This window comes from Pogona vitticeps, chromosome 5, assembly GCF_051106095.1.
Source record: "Pogona vitticeps strain Pit_001003342236 chromosome 5, PviZW2.1, whole genome shotgun sequence".
Lineage (NCBI taxonomy): Eukaryota > Metazoa > Chordata > Lepidosauria > Squamata > Agamidae > Pogona > Pogona vitticeps.
Window position 1 is genome coordinate 72,051,926 of NC_135787.1, and position 20,393 is coordinate 72,072,318.

Genomic DNA, 20,393 nt, shown 5'->3' on the forward strand with positions numbered 1-20,393 from the left:
TCTCCTCATTTCTATACTAAACTGGTAGTAAGCTCATGTGCAGATTCTTTGCCAGAGGGGAGAGATAAAGCACAAGAGATCTTAGTCTGTGAACACAAATCATGGAGGGTTGTTTGTGCATGCTGTATCAGGATCATGCTGATGCCTCCTAGTTATTAGTAAAGCAGCACTTTAATAATAACTAGGAGGTGCTGAAGAGCTTCCCACTCAGAGTCTGTCACCCTTGTCAGTTGGAGATAAGATGATTGAGATAACGGTTGCTAAGTCTGAGGCATCTGGCTGAAATCTTAGGAGAATGCTGTGCTTCCCTGTGTCTCCAAATGGGGAGACAAATCTCAGAATAAGGGCTGCTGGAGGAAGACAAAAGTGTTGTTTTTATGTGCATGCCAGCTTAAAATCTGGGCCCCTCTCTTCACAGTATTTCCAGCTAGGACCAGAAGTCACTGCCTCTGCACAGATGTACTTGTATGTGTTTTTCACCTCTATAAGAATGACACACTAAAAATCAGGAGTAAGGGAGGAGGATAGTAGAGGGAGCTAGCAGGTACGTGTATTTAGGCTCCTTAGGCAAGGCAGGGCAGGTAGGGGACCACCAGCATCATGGCTTTTGAACTTGTCACACAAGCCCAGACAGCAGTAGCACAAGGTCTGAAATAAAGTTCTCTAACCTGGTAAGTGAGGCTTCCACAAACTCCAGCAGCAGCATAATATATGGAAAAAACTACCTATGTGTCCTGTGGGCTGTAGGTAAGACCATGCAGTAAGTGAATCTTAGTGAGAAAGGTAGCAATCACTGCAGCTAACTTGCCTAGCAACTAAAAAGTATCTCCTCCACTCCTTCCCAGTTTGGGGTTTCCATATGACCTGACAAACTGGATTTTACCTGGATTATGGGCCCATTTACCCTGATATCTCTCATGCCAGTTTCCACAATTCCTCAGAAGCAGTTTCACCCTTCTCCCAACCCTTACTTATACCACATCTGTGCCTTCACAGGGACCCAAAACTAGTCTCAGTTTTTGAAATCAGCCAAGGTTTCTTTTGTGAGGCTTTGTATTACTCGCACATTTTATCTTGACTTTGTTGATTGGGCTCAGTGGGCACTTATAACTTATTTTCACTATTGCAAAATGATATGATGGTACTCAAATAATTTGAAATCTTTCTGCTTAAGTTAATAATTGCTTGTATTGAAAACTAATTATTTTATATGTTGGTATCCATATTTCTTACCATAGGAGTTTATACTTCAATTTCCCCATTGTCTAAATGTTTCAGCCTTTAAGTCTGGGATTTCTTGAATATATATGCCAGGGAATCTGAAACTGGAGACAAATATGTTTGGATCAAATGCTTTGTTTGTTTGCACAATTGGTATTCAGTACTTCACCATTCACAAGGGAGCTCAGATCCAGTACTCTCTATGTGGAACTCAACCAATTGATCACTCTTCCTTATGTCATCCTCCCTCTGCTGAGGAATAAGAGCTGGACGGGAAGTTGATTCATACCTAAATGCTACCTGTTGCAGGGCAAGTGAGGAAAAAGTACCAGCCTGAAGAGAAATGTAGGCTAGCCTACCTCGTGCCTTCCGTTGCTTCACAAAGCTGGTTATTAGGACTCTAGCTTTTCATTTCTACTCCTCCTCTTGAAGAAACACGTAGCAGAGGCCCCACTGAAACTCTTCAGATTTAGTGGGAGAAATGAAGATCCCTAGGTTGTTCCATTGTGGTCTGATGCATTACTGCTAAAGGAGGAATCTAAACATCCTCTCATCTGCAAATTGTGAGTAGATGCACACAATAAAACCACTCTGAATCAGCCAGTGCTTAAATTGCCAGGTCAGACTCTGAATGTTTAATGCAGAGACAGTAATAGTTATTCTGGGAATCTAATGCTAGATACTTACCATATTTTTATATGGCAAAATTGTCCTTTTCTCTCTCTTTCTCTGTAGATGCATACACAACTTCAGAAGTGACCTACAAGTGGACTTTCAATGCATCTAATTCTGTAGAAGTGGCCCCAGATGGCTCAAGGTTGAATCAGTATGATCTCTTAGGTCAAACAATTGGACAGGAAACAGCCAAATCTAGTACAGGTTAGTAGGATGAACAACAGACACTGCAAACAAATTATTTATTCAGTAGTTACTAGATGACATGGGAGAGAGTATTTGTCTGTTACCTTTAATATTTTCCCTTTCAGCTGTTTGAGTTTTAGCTAAGGTACACAGTACACAATGGCCAGTATATTTTGCCATTTAACTTTATTTAACTGATAGGAAAAGAAATGTATAGCTACTTTGAGAATCAAGATTTACTGAAAAATTCAATGCCATGATATGTTATATGGTATTTTTAGGTCCTGGTGACACATTAAAAAATAGGGCTGGCCCAACTCTTTTTGTTGCCTGAGGAGGAGGTCAAGATGCCCCCTTCTTACTCCAGCTGCAGAAATCAGTTAAACTGACAAGTTGGATTTTACTTTGAGTGTTGTGGTGATGGGCCCAGTATTCTCCAGCCACCTGAAAAGCAGTAGGTTAGCTTTGAGTCCTTGGACACATAGCTTTTCATCTCTGGCAAAAGGGAGAACACAGGAGGTTACAACTGCAGCTTTCTTCATGTAACTCCCCAACTCTTGCCTCAGGCAGCTGCCTCACTTTGTATAACAGTAGAGCTGGCCCTAAGTAGCAGAGATTTAGCAGGGTGTCACCTTCATAGGTGATCTAAATAAGTTTTGAAATTCATAAACGTGCAGTCACTTTTGTAGTGCTTGCACAGTCAGAATCCAAAGATCTGCACTGTTGTGCTTACAACACGGACATCTTGCTATTGTTTCTCTAACACCTGCTTTTGTTACCCAACCATACTGCAAAGTAAACACTTCTGAATCTAAACAAAGCTTCAGAAGCAGTTTTTAAAAAATGGACACCAGCTATCAGTATGAAAAATAGAAAAAAACAATCCATGCACATGTTCATGTGAGATTTGGATCTTGGCATTTGTACTTTGACTTTTTAATTTCTGGCACTCCTTGGAGAAATGGCATATGTATCTAAAAGTTCCATCACTTGCTTTTATAAGTCATTTGCCCTAAGTTAGCTATGTTTTCAAAAGTTTATTATGGAAACATTTATAATGATTTCTGTTACTATTAATTTAATCCATTTTTTTCTAGGTGAATACACTGTAATGACAGCTCATTTTCATTTGAAGAGGAAGATTGGTTATTTTGTGATTCAGACTTACCTTCCCTGCATCATGACAGTCATCCTGTCCCAGGTGTCATTCTGGCTAAACAGAGAATCTGTCCCAGCAAGGACAGTTTTTGGTATGTATTTGATGGAGATCTTGGTGTTGTTTATGTCTTATGTTGAAGACAGCTCAGTATTCCAGGTGCCATCTGCAGCACATTTACTATCTTCTTAGATTTTCTTTTAAGAATCCTCCCCCCCCCCACTTTTTAAAATTGAAATTCGCTAGGCAAGGGAAAAACTACTGTTATTTCTCTGTCATGTGACTTTCAGGTACAAGCTATAGCACCCCAGGGTGTGGGGAGATAAATTAACATATGAAAGAGAACCATGTAGATGCAATATATTGCTGAAATTGGCAGGGGGCAGGATAAATATACCTCAGTGCTAGGAAGGTTCCAACTGAAAATAGCTCATGTCTAGTTCTTTTCTGTGTACATTTAGAGACACCAGCTCTCCAAACACTGTGCCTAAAACAAATTTAAATGTTTGCTTTTGAACACAGATTGGTATGAATCTCATTTTCAAAGCTCCTCAAGATCCTAGGTGCCAACAAGGGACATTTCCCTGGGTATACTGGACCTTTCATGAGTAAACATATGCTCATACAAAATTCATAAATTAAATTGCTCTGCTTGAATTTTTAAAGGCAATAGATTATGGTGAGCAAATGATATTTGAATTCTATTATACCCATTCAGGATGCAAATCAGGGGCCACTTATTTGGTCAAGACATTGCTCATATAATGTTCTTCTGATTAATTCTTCAAACTCAGGGTCAAGGGGACAAAACTTGGCAAGGTGGCACCCAAATCACATTTGCACATGTGTGGTGGAGGTGTTAAAAAGAGACATTTTTGTAAAGGCATTGGACAAACTAGTCAAGCAGGATTTTAGACCCCTGATTTGCAAACATCCTTATGTTGTATGTCAAAGGAAGCAAAGTGCCAATCTATAAATTAATAGGCATTAGGTGGAATGATTTCTTGCATCACAGACAGTTGCATAAGCACTTGAAAACATCTTCCAAGCACAGTTCTGATTTGGGGAGAGTTTATCCCTTATGGAGCAAGTCATGCACTACATATTTTCTACATTTCCAGGGTCTATACAAGCTTGCGTTTTCTTTTAACTGTAAGTGCCTCAATATTACATATGTTCTTTCATAAATTTAATTGCTTGCTTGCTCTTTTTCAGGTGAAATACTCCACAATAAACATTTTAAAAATCCTGCAAACACTATATTCTCCTACTGTGTTTTCCTATATCAAGGATGTGTAAAACGTCCCTGAGAAATTTCTTTAGCCTTATAAACACTCCCCAGGATTTTTGTGAAATTCCGCCAATGTTGTGTCTAATCACAATCCTCACCAGGTTTTGCTTCAGGCGAAATCTTTATGGCAATTCTGGGGTTTTAGACTCTCATAATAAATTCTGCTTGCTTATTTTGAACTCTTGCAAATCCTCAGGTGGCTTTCATGAGAAATAATCTCACACTAGCAATTTTTCCAATGCTAGCACTGAGGTCAGTGATAGGTCCTAGCACTGTTACAAAGGGAGTAGTTGTATGGGGAGCATTCAAACTCAAAGGTGCTTTCAGGTTATGAATCATTTCATCATTTTTTTTCTTCCATGAAAAGTTTTTTTTTTACCTTTCTTCTACATTATGCCCCTGAGTGAACTTTATGTTTATGTGGAGACACATCTTGAAGGTGAGGTGGGGGGAGAGAAGTAGCAGCAGCATCCATTTTTTGAATAGAGATGTTTAATATTTCTTGTTGGAAATCTGCTGTATTTCACTCTGCTCACATAAGATACTTTTAAACAGTAGGTTACATGTAAGGACTTAGGGCAATGAGGCAGTTTTAATAATCAAGCTCTTCAGTTCCTTTCATCTATGACATCTACTAAATGCAGTTGACCTAATGTGTTCTTGATGAACTATGATGGAATGCTTTATTGTCTTCGCCTTGCTTTTGATCAGCTTATATAGAAAGCTTCAGGGCTGGTAATTGGATAGATTTTGAATATATTCTTCATAGAAGGTGCATTTGGAAAGCTTCTGATTATGCCTAAAGGGACTAAGCATAAAGCTGGCACACAATTGCCAAGTTCAAGATTCTAATCTCCTCCTCCTCCTCCTCTAAATTGAGTTGTCCATATATCTGTGCATTCCAAATTACAAAAGAAAATGTTGTGTTAATTAAATGCTAACACTTCCTTTTAGGAAATCTTGTAAAATGCAGATATACTACATAGACTAGATTCAAGACACTCGGCTCAACATCTCCTAGGCCTTATGGCCTCCACCACATCGACCATTTAGCACTCCAGGCTAAAGATGCGCTCCCTACAATCATGGTATCTGTCCCTCTTCAATCCTATGACAGACCCATCTTCCAAGCGTCTCCACGTCATCCCTGAGCTCTCTTCTCAGCTCCTCTAGTGGGACACTCCATCCAACCTGTTCATCGGACAGTCCTTTGCTCCTCTCCAACTATCGGTTCAGATCACCACCAATTCAAGCCCTACTGGATGGGGGGGGGGGCACATTGCAACGGCCTGCATATTCATGTTACCTGGGCCCACACTGGGCAAGCTTTTCATATAAACAATATCAAGCTCTTAGCCATTTTCAAGGCCTTCCAAGCCTTCAAACCCATCATTCTTGGCAATGCTGTACAAGTCACAACCGACAATACCACCTTGTTGTTTTACATAAACAAACAAGGAGGCACCCATTCCCTTCCACTGCTGTATCTCACTGTCCAATTCTGGGAATGGTGTCTAGAATGCCACATTTTTCCTGTAGCAGTACATATTGCTACTCAAGAAATTCTTGTAGCGGATACTCTCAGCAAACTACATACCCACATGCATGAATGGACTCTAGACGAGTCCATATTTCACCACCTTTGCTGTTCAGCATTGTCTTCCAACCAATCCTACAACCCTGGAAGCTGTCCTTCAGTTTCTCTCCCATCTCTTTCACAAGCAACTCTCCCTTTCTACTCTCGAGGTTTACCTGTCTGCTATAATAGCTCATCAACCTCAAGATTCCGATGCTGCTATGCTTTTTTGTCATCCCACATTAAAACGGTTCATTTGGGGTGTCTCCAATATGCTTTCTTCTGCACCTGCACCATCCCCACAATGGTCTCTACCTGTTGTTCTTCACTGGCTTACCTGTGCTCCATTTGAGCCACTTGCTCCCATCTCAGAGCACCTCCTTTCCCTTAAGACACTCTTCTTGGTTGCCATTACTTCCACTCCTTGGAGATGCTGCCTTCTGGGTCGATCCTCCATTTCTTCAATTTCACCCAGACAAGGTCACCCCTTTCCCTGATGTCTCCTTTCTACCAAAGGTTGTGTCAGATTTCCACCTCTCCCAACCTATTGTTTTACCTAGCTTTTTTCTGTCACCTACAACTGACCTTGAGTGGTCTTTACACACGTTGGATGTTAGACACACACTTGCTATATCTCACAGACTTCTTCCTTCCGCAGATCAAAATGCCTTTTTGTAACACCGCACCTCCCTCACAGAGGTTCTCGTATTTCATCTCAAAACTGTATCCTGTTGGCTCATTGCAACTATGAAACTGGCGTACCAACTTGCCAAACAGCCTCTACCTATTGCTATTAAGGCTCATTCTACTAGAGCCTCTGCGGCCTTTCTTCGTGGAGTACCACTCCCAGATATTTGTAAGGCTGCCACATGTACATTGCTGTCTCCGTTTCCCACTCATTATCGCTTGGATCTGAGAGCCAAATAGGATGCAGCATTTGGGAGAGCTGTACTTTCTTCTGTTGTTCCGTGATGTCCCTCCTCCAGCAAGTTAGCTTGTTAATCACCCACTAGTGTGTATTCACAGAGACCACAAAGAAGAGAGGTTACTTACCTTTAATTCTGGTTCTTCAAGTGGTCATCTGTGAAGTCATACTTCCCGCCCGTCCTCCCCTCTGTCCGTCACTCCTGTATCACCTTGATGCAGTGGCTGGCTCTTCTTAGGAACTGAGGTAATTGCCAGGATGGGCAGACCACGTGTACTGGGGGGCAGTCCTTGACGAATGTATCATAAAGCTTTAGAATATTCTGGAGACCTCTGTGCAAGCGCAGATTAAACCCATTAGTGTGAATTCACAGATGACTACTTGAAGAACCAGAATTATAGGTAAGTAACCTCTCTTTTTCCTGCATAGAAGTTTAAAATGATTGGACCATTTGTTAACACCTATGCTTGGCTTGGCTTGGCTTCACAAAGGAACTAGTTTTGCACAGAAACATTTCTTGTAAATTGTGGAAATATCATCTACATGAACAACAACAACCCCACTCTTTGTCTTGCTCTTATACTGGAGGCAAGAAATCTCATGTACTGAACAAAACCATGACAGATTGTTTCAACAAGCAAAAGAAATTTAGCAACTGATTACATAGATAATGAGAAAAGTAAGCACTAACCCCATGTTACCCCACCCATCCGGTTTTTTCATTTCAGATCTTGATAGCAATATATCAAAAACTGCTCAAGTCAAGGGGAAGTAATTTTTCCCTGGCGTATTGACTTCTTACCTATAGTGGCAAAATAGGCCCTACCATATTTACTAACATATCTAGCTAGCAGTCGTCAAGAGTACAGGCGTGCAGCTTGGGAGTGCTTCTGGATTGTTCTCCGGGTCTGGATGCCCAGGTTTCGTCAATGGCCAGGAATGCCTTTGCACAGTTAAAACTAGTGCTCACTCATTTCTTGAGAGGTCTGATCTGGCTACAGCAGACCTGGGCAAAGTGTAGCCCTTGGGCCACATACGGCTTGTGAGCTGTTCCTGTCTGGCCCGTCAGTTGTCACTCCAGTCTGGCCCAATACCACAAAAAAACTCTTTAGTATTTGTGAAGATTAACACATTTAAAATAAAAACAATCATAACACCACTGTTTCATTTTAAAATAAAAACAATCATAGCATCATTGTTTCATTTTATTTTTAAGTACATTTGGTTCAGCCCCAGAACACAGTTCAGATATTTCATGTGGTCCCCCCATAGAAATTAATTGCACACCCCTGGGCTACAGTGACATATGCCCCAAATACATCTTGGCTGGACTAATGTAGCACACTCTATGTGGTGCTGCCTTTGGAAAGTGTTGGTAACTCCAGAGTGTTCAAACTTCTGCAGCCAGATTACTAACTGGGGCTGGGTAGAGGGAAGATATAATTTCCCTGTTGGAGCAGCTACACTGACTGCCAATCTGTTTCCGGGCACAATTCAAAATGCTGGTTCTAACCTATAAAGCCCTAAATAGTTTGGGCCCAAACTATTTCAAGGACCATGTCTCCTTTAATGTGCATGGTAAGATCACCAGGAGAGGCCTTTCTCTTGATCTTGCCACCTTCACAAGTGTGTTTGGTGGGGACATGGAAGAAGGCCTTCTCTGTTGCTGCTCCCGGACTCTGGAACTCCCTCCCATGGGAAGCCAGGCTGGCCCCATCTTTGTTGTCCTTCCGTCAGGAGGCAAGGACCTTTTTCTTCAGGTAGTCTGTTCCTTAATGACTGGTGGTCTGAGAGGGGGTTTTAAATGGATTGTTTGTTGTTTTAAATGTGTTTTAGTACTGATTTTATTTACCTTTTAATATAACATTTGTTTAATTCTTTTTAAATATTTGTATACTTACTGTTTTTAGCTTTTAAATACTGTCTTTTGGATGATGTAGGCTGCCTTGGGTCCTTTTTAAGGTGAAAGGTGGGATAAAAAAAATTGAAATCATCATCATCATTATCCAAGTGAATTGTTTGATCTGATGACAGTAACACTAGTGTAGCCTAACAAGGCTCCAAGCCCTTTCAGGTAGTTCTGGATCTTCTGACAACTGCCTGTGGCAAATAGATTGTTTTGTTGGTAAATTATGAATGGGAAATGAATTTTTACATGTACTTCTTCAAAGTACAGTACATCAAACAATAGGGTAAAGAAATTCAGCTACAATTCCACAATGGTTACAATGGATATACTATATGAAACACAGAAAAACGGAGGTGCCATAAAACGTATGTTTATTTTGAACAGTGCCTATCCTTTCTACAAATCTGAGATATTTATACCTCACAAACACATTCTGCCTTTCCCAGTAACAGTTTGCAACTGTTTTTCAAATTGTCCTTTGAGGTTCGAAATATATGAATGATAAAACATCTTGCACAAGGTGTAGATTTTCTGATAACTTAGTTTTTCTAGAAGAATGCCAGCTGTGTAAGATGTATGGAGGTTTTTTGTTTTTCTTTTGTACTAATTATGCTTGCTTATTCAGCGTCACTAATTTTTGTACAATGCCAGGTCAAGCAGCAAGCTGCAGGTAAATGACTGCAGTCTTCTGTCTGTATTAGGGAAGGGCAAATAATGAATAGAGTTGCTTATTCTAATGAAGCTCAATCAGAATAGGTAAATTTTGAATGAAGAAGAATTATAACTTCAGACACTGAAACAGAATGATATACAGACCTTCCACTGTGCAAATTTATTTTTTTAATTGGGGGAAGAGTAGACTTCTTGGCATCAATAACTTTCTTTTATGAACCTCTCCATACCTTTCAGAAAACTGATAATTTTCAGTTTATGGCTTTGCTAGAAATGGCTGTATTGAAACCTTGATCTTTTCCTAGTTATGTATAAACTAATTTCCATTTCTACAGCTGTGGCTTTTCTTTCCTGTGGAGTTTGCTACACAGGAAATTTTATCAATCACCAAGCTCTTACACCAAACATAACAAGGAAAAAAGAAACGTGTGGAGATGGGAAGAATTCAGCTTCCCTCACACATTTTTTCCCCTTTTGCTCTAAAAGTCAAACACATATGTCTTCCTCTCATCCTCTACTTTATGTGAAGTTAATACAGTCCCAACAAGGAATGTGTATAAATGTTTCAAGTGTCTTGAGACAGGCCATTTAGGATTCTCCAATTATGTGAGAGTTCTCATTTTCAGCATCCAACAAGACACCAGCATTTTTTTTTCTCCCTGTTATGGTTTGTGCATTGTATGAAGAATGTCTCTAGTATCTTTCTCTTTTCTCATAGTTGTTGTTATGAGTTGTCAAGTTGCCTTTGACGTATGGCGACCCTATGGATGAGCGATGTCCAATATGTCCTGTCCTCAACAACCCTGTTCAGCTCTTGGGGACTCAAACATGTGGCTTTCTTTAGGTAGTCAATTCTTCTTGTATTTGGTTTTCTTTTCCTACTGTCTTCCACCTTTCCCAGCATCATTGTCTCTTCCAGAGAATCCTGCCTTCTCATGATGTGCCCAAAGCAGAATAGCCTCAATTATATTATTTTTGCCTGCAGAAAAAGCTCAGGCTTCATTTTATCTAGGACACTTATTTGTGTTTCTGGTGGTCCAGGGTATCTGCTAAACTCTCTTCCAGCATCACACATCAAACAAATAATTTTCCCCTGTCAGCTTTCTTAACTGTCACAGTTAAGAAAGTAACTGTAACTGTATTTCACACCCACACAGGGTGATTGGAAATACACATCTGGATAATGTTGGTCTTGGTCTCCAGTGACACAACTGTACAGTTGATGATCTTTTCTAATTCCTTCATTGCTACCCTTCCTAGTCTCAGTCCTCTTCTGATTTTTTTGCTGTAGTCTTCATTTGATTGATTATTGAACCAAGGTATACAAAATCTTTGTTTCAATTTCTTCATTGTCATGTATGAAGTTATGTAATTCTTCTGTAGTCATGATTTTTGTCTTCTTAATGTTCAACTGTAATCCTGATTTAACACTTTCTTCTTTCATTTTCACTAAAAGTAATTTCAAGTCATTACTGCTTTCTGCTAGCAAGATGGTACGTATCATCTGCATATCTTAAATTATTGATGTTTCTCAGTCCTCCTTCACCTGAATCTAGCCTGGCCTTCCATATGATATGTTCTGCATACAGACTGAGCAGAAAAGGGGGTAAAATTCATTCTTGTCTGACACCTTTGCCTGTCACTCCATATTCTGTCCTAATGGTAGCTTCTTGTCCAAAATACAAGTTGTACCTCAGGACAACCAGATGCTGAAGCGCACCCATTTCTTTCACAACAACCCATAGTTTCTTATGATCTACACAGTCTATAGTACATACTTTATGTCTATAGTACATACATTTATGTCTTTAGTCTATAGTACATACATTTATCTTCTAAAATTCTTGTGTGAGCTCCTGTAACCAGTGGTTATGTACAGTGTGATCTTGAGTGCCTCTTCCTTTTTGGAATCTAGCCTGAACATGAAATTTCTTCCTCTATATAAGATTAAAGCCTTTGTTGCAACACCCTGAGTATCACTTTGCTAGCATAGGAAATTAAAGCAATGGTCCTATAGTTATTAAACTTCTTGGCATCTCCTTTCTTTAGGATTAGTATGTATATTGACTGTTTCCAGTCTGTGAAACATTGTCTTGTTTTCCATGTTTGTTGACATATTCTTTTGACAAGTTCTATCTGTGTACTTTTGAAACACATCTATCGGTATTCCATCTATCCCACTAATTTATTTCTTCCCAATGTTTTCAGAACAGTTTTCACTTCACTTTCTAAAATTGCCAGTTGCTCATAACAGAATTCGTGTTCAAAAGAGTCTTTCATCCTTTTATCTCTTTTGTGCAATTCTTCAGTAAATTGCTTCCTCATGCTCTTTATTTTATCCTGGTCAAGTAGTCTGCTTCTCTTTTGGTCTTTCAGCATTTCTAATCTAGACTTAAATTTCCCATTGATTTCTTGGATCATCTGGAAGAGAGCTCTTGTTTTTCTTCTTTTGTTACTCTCTTCTATTTCTTTGCATTGGCCATTGCAATAGTTCTCTTTGACCGTACGTGACAGTCACTGAAAAACTGCATTCAGGGTTCTGACTCTACTTCTGTCTTTTACTTTTGTTTTTTGTCAGTCCTTTGCCATTTTAAGTATTTCTTCTGTCATCCATCTAGGTTTTTATTTTCTTTTTACTATAGTAATTGTCTTTTTGCTTTCTTTTCTGATAATATTGCTGGTTTTGCTTCACAGTTCTTCTTGTTCTTAGTAAATTGTGTTTTGTAGAGTAAATCTGTTCTTTATGTGCTCTTTACATTCATCCAGAGTGTTATATAGTCTGTTTGGTTTCTATACTGACCATTCGGTAATGTCTATGTGTATAATCACCTATTTGGTTGTTTTCAGCATGTATTTGGAATAAACAGATTTCTCATACTAAGCAAACTTACTGTATACTGTGTGGAAGAGGCATAAAAGAACAGGTTGATTGGTCACTAAGATGCACATAACTATATGATGCTTCTTTTTAAAGAACATGTAACAATAAGGCAACAGTGAATGTGAACATTCTTTCTGAAACCATGACCAACAATGAATTTCACTTTTTCACTGTGAACAAAAACATTTTTTTGTGCTTTTTAATTTTATTTTCAAGAATGAATCAGATCATGATGTCTGTCTCTTGGCCTAAAGATGAACAAATTGGTTTGCTGCTGCTGAAGGGTAGTCAGTGTCTGGCCATTAGGTAGTCAGTGCATATAGCCAAACAATTTGAATAGAAAGAACCTTGAACCAACATGAATTAAAAGGGTTTATTTATATTGGTTGAAGAAGAAATATTTACCACAGCTTTACAAACTGAATAAAAACAAAATTAGATCTGTAACCTTACAAATACGGCCATATTCTCACAAACATCTCTAGTGGACAAAATGTTCATGTTACTCTATGCCATTTTATTGTTTATCTAGTTACTAAATATTTTATAGTTGATCTTTGTATTACCATTTTTCTTGTTTGTTACTGAATATGTTCCACTTAATATGTTAAAATTGTTATAGTTTTTTTTAATAAAAATGAAAAAAAGAATTTATAAAATAAAATTTACACACATGCACACATATTACTAGCCTACCTACCTGGACATATCCGCAATGAATCATTAGGGGGGCTGAAAACCTAAAGAAAAAGAACAATATGTGTAAAGGTTCCTAGGCAACATTGTGAGTATCTGTTTAACAAAACTGGGTATCAGTGTATAACCACTGATCCGATCTTACAAGCCACTGTGCCAAGAGGAGCAATGAATGAGGCTATATAATTATGGCTCAAATTAACTCACTTCCACCACCTCTGAATCTGTTATATTAGCACTATGGGTAGGCTTTGGATTTGAACACATTCCTCATCCAGACTTGAGGAAGATATCTGAATCAGAATGCGACTTCTCCAAAGTAAACTGAATCTGAATCCTTACCCTTCTGAAAATTTCTGTTTTTAACTGTTTCTTTAATTTCATAGTCATCTAAAAACTCCAGACCAAATGTACATGACTCTACTATTTACATACTCATGTCCAGACTCCATGAATTCATTGTAGTAACTTATTCTGATCCATGTGTAAGCCAGGCCTCAAAAGCACATTAGCAATTTGAACATTTTTAAAATATGTATACAGGTATAGCTCCAGACATCTCAATCAATGACTGAAAAGTAACAAGTGGCCGATTTGTGCATTTTCCCCTCAGTTCCCTCAAAAACTAATTTAAAAGCTTTAAAATGGGAATAGAATTCCTCTCTCTGTACCTGCCTGGAGATTTTTCTTCAGGAGAGATCCACAAATTTTAACTTTGCCTGTTTTACAGGTTATAATGGAAAAGCGAAAAAAATATAAATTATTAGCTAATTAGTTGGTAGTAGTCTGTAACAATTCAGCTACCTTTAGAAATTATGGCTGAAATCCTGTTGCTTAGCATACTGTTGCAACTTGACTAGGCAACTTTGGTTCAACTGAACTGATAGCGGAGTTGACTCACTATGTCCCCACTGGTTCATTGGGTCTATTCTAGTGCAACGTTTGTGGTGATTCAACAGGATTTCAGTCATTGTGTTCATATCTAATTTCAGACAGAAAGGATAAGCCTTGTGTGGTTTCTTAGTATTAGTAGTAATTTCTGTTGTGTTTTTTGTCACTTTTTCTGAATTCTGGACCAAATTCCTCGAGTATACTAGTATTGTTATTACTGAACTTCTTTTTTTCTAGATGTTCTGAATTGCTCTGACCAACAATTCCCTTTTCTTCCTTCATTTTTTCTGCAGGAGTGACAACTGTACTAACAATGACAACTTTAAGCATCAGTGCTCGAAACTCCCTGCCCAAAGTTGCCTATGCTACAGCTATGGACTGGTTTATTGCTGTTTGTTATGCATTTGTATTCTCTGCCTTGATAGAATTTGCCACTGTAAATTACTTCACAAAAAGAGGATGGGCATGGGATGGAAAAAGTGTAGTCAATGATAAGGTGAGAAAGAAAAGAACATGTTTAAAAGTCATTCCAGTTCCTTGAAATCCATTTAGCAACATCTACTGTTGATACATTTCTCTGATTGAAAAATAATTGAAGTCCTAAACCAATATAAAGACAGAGTAGATTAAAACAAGAGTGGAGAGGAAGAGAAGCTGACAGTTTGAGCACATACACCACCAGAAATTAAATTGTACATATGGTGTCTTTCTCCATCTGTTTGAGATGAAAAAATGAAATATTGTCCCAAGGCTATCTGTAAATTAAACAATAGCCCATCTCTGTCTGTTAAATTTCCAAAACAAGCTTCAGCAGCATTTCATTTCTTCAGCAGTTCTGTGGGACAAAATGATTGAAGACAAAGATACTTCCCTATAAAGAATTTTAATCAGACTTAGTCACACTCAACATCTCATATTTCAATCTCATGTTTAGGGATGTGTGAGAATGTTTTTCCTTTCAATTTTTTTAGCAGTTAATCCAATTCAAATTTCAATATCTAAATGGTAAAATGACTGCGAAGAAAATTAGTATTTGACAACTTGCACACATTTGAAAAATACAATAAAGCTCTGTGAAATTATAAAGTGGGTGCAAACTATATTTCATTCAAGAATAGCCTGCTTCTGGGAGGACGTTTTCTGTTTGTCTTTTTTTTAAAAAAAGCAATGCAGTGCATTTGCACTTCCCTAATGTATTTATGGACCAAACTCCGGGTGGTAGTGGAAGACAGGAGGGCCTGGCGTGCTCTGGTCCATGGGGTCATGAAGAGTCAGACATGACTTGACTAAACAACAACCACAATATACTTTTTAAGCCATTTCATGATACTGGCAAATCAACAGCAGAAGGCTCACTTTTGGCTCATTTCCAGTTACTCACACTGGAAACAACCCAAACACAGAGATTGTACCTGCATCCAAAATGTAGAAGCTCCTAACAGAGGCCAGAAAGGTGCGGGTAGAAACACCCTGGTCACTAGAAGACTAGATACTAACATTGGATTACATTGTTGGATTGACAAATAACCCTGAATCTCCCTTCTTCCAGCAAAATGGGTAAAATTGTACTGTTCAACTTTGCATGTCCCAATGGTAGTCTCAATTGTTCTGCTTACACCTCATTTAATCTCATGTTAACAATTCTTACTGAACAATATCTTACTTCAGATTGCAGATTTTATACATGCGAGACCACTCATACTTCAAGCTCCATGTACATAGAAAAATAGTTTGTCAGATGGAAGGCTAAACCTGAATTCTTTGTTTGAAGTGGCAGTCTTGCAGTCCAGCAAGCGCTGCAACATGCAGTTCTCTTGATCACATAGATGGGATCTGATGTGGCCCACTTAGAAAAGACTATAACATAGAAAAGAGTCCAGATGATTCAAACTGTTACTTGGAAAGAAATTAAAGTAGCATTTTCTTATCTTCCAAGACTTGTCAAGTGTGAATCCTGGTGACTGCAGTAACACTGATATAAGCTGTTTCAGCAATATGGAAATTTAGGCCCACTTATAATACTTGAATTATTCATAGTGATAGCTTGTGATTTTGTTTACATTTTCTCAGTTCACCTCCTGTTATTAGAAAGACTTTTTGTTACATTTTTGTTACACGAAAGCCCCTTTGTGCCTTGTAAGGGATGTGGTAGTAATTACGGCATTTTTTTAAAAAGTGTCCCATGTCCCCAGTTTAAAATAATAATACAAATTGGGCTACTAACAAAACTTTTACTTTATATGGAGTAAGAAATGCTTGATGTTCAATTGGATTCCTAAAAGGAAGATGCACCAGAGAGGATAGTGCAAATATATGCTGGCTACTAGAACACACCAAGAAATTTCAGAAGATCAGTCTATGCTTAATAGACTGCAGCAAAGTCATATGCCTCAACACTTGATTGACCTAGTATTGAGTAACCTTATTTTGGACAAGTATCTATTATAAGGACAAAATATGGAAGGATAAATTGTTTCTCATAGGCAAATGTGTCAGACAAGGGTACATTTTATCTCCCTGTCTGTTTAGTCTTTATTGTTGAAACTGAACAAAATTGAAATTGTTAAAGGCTTTGTATAACTTGGTTCAGTCATCAAATCAAATGGAGCCTTCAGCCAAGAAATCAGAAGACAACTGAGACTTGAAGTATGAATGAACTAGAAAGGATCATCAAGTGTAAAAATGTGTCACTGAAGACTAAGGCTAAGATGATCAACACATTTGTATTTTTAGTTACTATTTATGGATGTTGGAAGCTGTACAGTGATGGAAGATGACAGGGAAACAAAAAGAGCCATTTGAAATTTGGTACTCAGTGAGAACTTTGTATATATCCTGGACTGCCGTAAAGATGAAAAAGTGAGGTAAAAGGTAAAGGTTCCCCTTGACATTTAGTCCAGTCATGTCCGACTCTAGGGTACGGTACTCATCCCCGTTTCCAAGCCATAGAGCCAACGTTTGTCCGAAGACAGTTTTTGTGGTCACGTGGCCAGCGTGACTAGACACGGAATGCCGTTTACCTTCCCACCGTGGTGGTACTTATTTATCTACTCGCATTTACATGCTTTTGAACTGCTAGGTTGGCAGGAGCTGGGACAAGCAACGAGAGGTCACTCCGTCCCGTGGATTTATCTTACGACTGCTTGGTCTTCTGACCCTGCAGCACAGAGGCTTCTGTGGTTTAACCTGCAGCGCCACCACGTCCCCTTTATGAACAAGTGAGCCTTAGATCAAATCAAGCCTGAACTTTTCTCTGGAAGCAAAAATGAGGATGCTGAGGCTGCCTTTCTGTTGGCACATAATGAGAAGACAAGACTTACTGAAAAAAAAGCTCTACAGAGAACCATTAAAATTGCCCAGAATATCATCGGGCTCCAGCTACCAACCCTGGATAACATCTTCACATCCCGCTGTCTAAGGAAATCACATAGCATCCTGAGAGACTCTTCCCATCCTGCTTATAACTTTTTTCAACTGTTACCATCTGGCAGAAGATACAGAACAATTAAGACTCGGACCACACGTTTTCTCAATAGTTTTTATCCCAGAGCTATAATTGCAATTAATAATGAGCTTAAAGACCGCTAGTAGTGAATAATTAGTTGGACTGTGTTACTTGGCCTGCGGTGTAGATGTTTGTATTTTAGTGGGGGACTTTTAGTGGGTGGGGAGTGTTTGGGAATTTTATGTGTGTGCATGTGTCTGGTCTCTGGGTGTCTGTGAATTTCGTTGTATGTGTATATACTTACAATGACAATAAATTATTATTATTATTATTATTATTATTATTATTATTATTATTATTATTATTATTATTATTATTATTATTATTATTATTATTATTATTATTATTATTATTAAAAAGACAATAATGCCGGGAAAGGTTGAAGACAGCAGGAAAAGAAAAAGACCTAATATGAGATGATTTGGCTCCATAAGGGAACCACAGCCTTGAGTTTATAAGAGCTGAGCACAGTTGTTGAGGACAGGATATTATGGAGGCTGTAGGATTGCCATAAGTCAGAGACAACTTGATGTCGTGTAACAATATACTAGAAGGCACTAAGAGCCTTTTTCAGTTAAAAAAAAGGAAGAAAATTGGTGAGAATTGCAGCAGCAGTTGTAGCTTCAACCTTCCAAGTCCAGGAATACAGCCCCCAAACCTCTGTACTGGCATGATGTAAAGGCTTAAACTGATATCCTTCCATAAAGTGAACCAAGCAAAATTGGAGTTGGGGTGAGGAGGAAAACAATCTATGCAGAAAAGTGAAGCTATAAATAATATCCAGAATTTCTTTGCAAGCTTGAAGATAAGAGGTAAAACTTTCCATGTAAGACTGCATATACAGGCCAATCAAGGTTGTTTATGTGCATATATTAAATTTTAGCAATCACCTCCATATGTCCAGGGTTCACTTCTGTACATGGAATATTTATAATTCCTAAATCATCAGAGCTAGGAACCACGTTGGCTGGAGCTTCCATTCTTCCAATTTCTCCCTTTTCACTAATTAAGGCACATCTCCTGGCCTAGGGATGTGAAAACTGCTCATTAAATTCTTCATTCTTGCCAGCTTGAGCTGTCTCAACACTACAAAATTCTTCACTGCCAGAGTGAAAATGAGACAGGAAGTGCTTCCTTTTGTTAAGATTTCTGCAATTTCTCTACAATGTCTCTGTAGTAGACTGCATAACCTAGTGCCCTTTCTCTATATAAAGCAAAATGCTCCTGCACTCTTTCTCTCTCAGAAGAGAGATAGCATGCGCACAAGTACAAAAGAACTGGGTGATTGTTTTAAAAGACCAGAAACAATCTGCCCAATGCTTCTGATTCTGAAAAGCTCACAAAAGGAGGCGGCAGCAATTGACATTTTAGGTAATTTGCACAAATAGTGCATAATACATATTTTGTGAAAGATGTGTAGTTTGCACAAAATACACAGTTTACATAACATTCATGAGTCAATACCATGAGAAAATATAAATATTTTCCTTTTGCAGGAAGAGGAGAACAATTTTGCAGTTCCTTATCCTCACCTGTAAAGTTGAGAGAAGTAAGGACTTATATCTCTGCCTTGAACCACTTAATAACATCAGTGACTTTCCACTGAGCCAAATATTCTTTTTGATTTTTAGGCAAAGCAAGGCCATGAAATATAACCTGTGGAACATACTCCTCTGTGCAATCACATTTGAAACTTCTGTTTGTATTCTTATTTTCACCAGACGAGTGTGCTTAGGATAGAACACATAGGGCCTTATTGGGTTATTTATAAAATGCACCCATTTTATCCTCACAAAAATCTCTTGAGGTATGCTACTGTAGGTGAAAAGAAGGAATGTCTCAAGTCATTCAGTTAACATCACAGCCAAGTGTAGATTTGAACTTTAGACTTTGCTAGAATTTGTAGCTTCTTTAGATATGTATGCTCTGAATACATTAGGCTGGATGACATTAATTTAAACAGTGGAGTTGTGACCACTACATGTTCATCATGGTAGGATTAAAAACTGTTCCTATTTTACCTAGTAGTTAAAATTTACATAAATTTAGAAATTGAAAATTTTGTTTTTTGGGGAGGGGGCTTTCCATCGTTTAGGTATTTGCTCGGCTTCCTAAGATTTTGCCACAGATCTTTCTGTAGTGGTTTATCTTTTCATTACATAACACACAATAGTAGAATTAAAGGTAGTTTATACAACACAGGATGAATAACATGGAACCCTAGAGCAACAAATGACCCTTATCTTGTTTCAAAAGACCTCTGCAAGAACATTATGTTACTTTTTCAATAGCCTAGTAAGTGGGTGAGACAAAAACATAGAAAGGGGCAGGTTTGCCTATTTTGGTTTCCATTGGTCCAAACTGGTATGTGTCTGCTAGGTATTACAAAGGAGACACTGCCCTAGGCAGAAAAAGATTTCTCGCCACTGGTGTACCTTGTTGTTCTTAAGACCTGAGGAATATTTGATAAATATAGCTCTTCCCACAGGGTGTGGGGTACTTCTTTCAAGCCACTCTTGCTTATGTTCAAAACAGGCTTTGTTGGTTTTTGAAGCATTAAAATATACTGCTAAACTTTTGATTTGATAAAAATAACAAGTTGAATTTTCAGCTTCTGCTGGTGTAAGTGGCTCACACCAATAGAAGCAGGAAGAGACTTAAGTTTCCTTCCTTCGTATAGTGTACTCTAAAATATTAGAGTGCTGGGAATCCTGTTGAAGAAGGTTTTTTTTATACTGTATGGTAGAGGTGGAGGGGAGAAGTCACAATGCTAGTGAGAGGAATTAGCCCACTGTCTATGCAAAGTGTG

At 38.4% G+C, this 20,393-nt stretch overlaps 1 protein-coding gene across 5 annotated transcripts in view; it reads left to right on the forward strand.

Moving 5' to 3' along the window:
- GABRA2 (gamma-aminobutyric acid type A receptor subunit alpha2) overlaps nt 1-20,393 on the forward strand; it is a 121,618-nt gene that overhangs the window by 88,546 nt on the left and 12,679 nt on the right. For all 5 annotated transcript variants that reach the window (XM_073001214.2, XM_020806385.3, XM_078394707.1 and 2 more), the window contains 3 exons: nt 1,957-2,100; nt 3,180-3,332; nt 14,373-14,575. In XM_073001214.2, the coding sequence (XP_072857315.1) occupies nt 1,957-2,100; nt 3,180-3,332; nt 14,373-14,575 (500 nt within the window). The remainder of the gene's footprint in view (nt 1-1,956; nt 2,101-3,179; nt 3,333-14,372; nt 14,576-20,393) is intronic.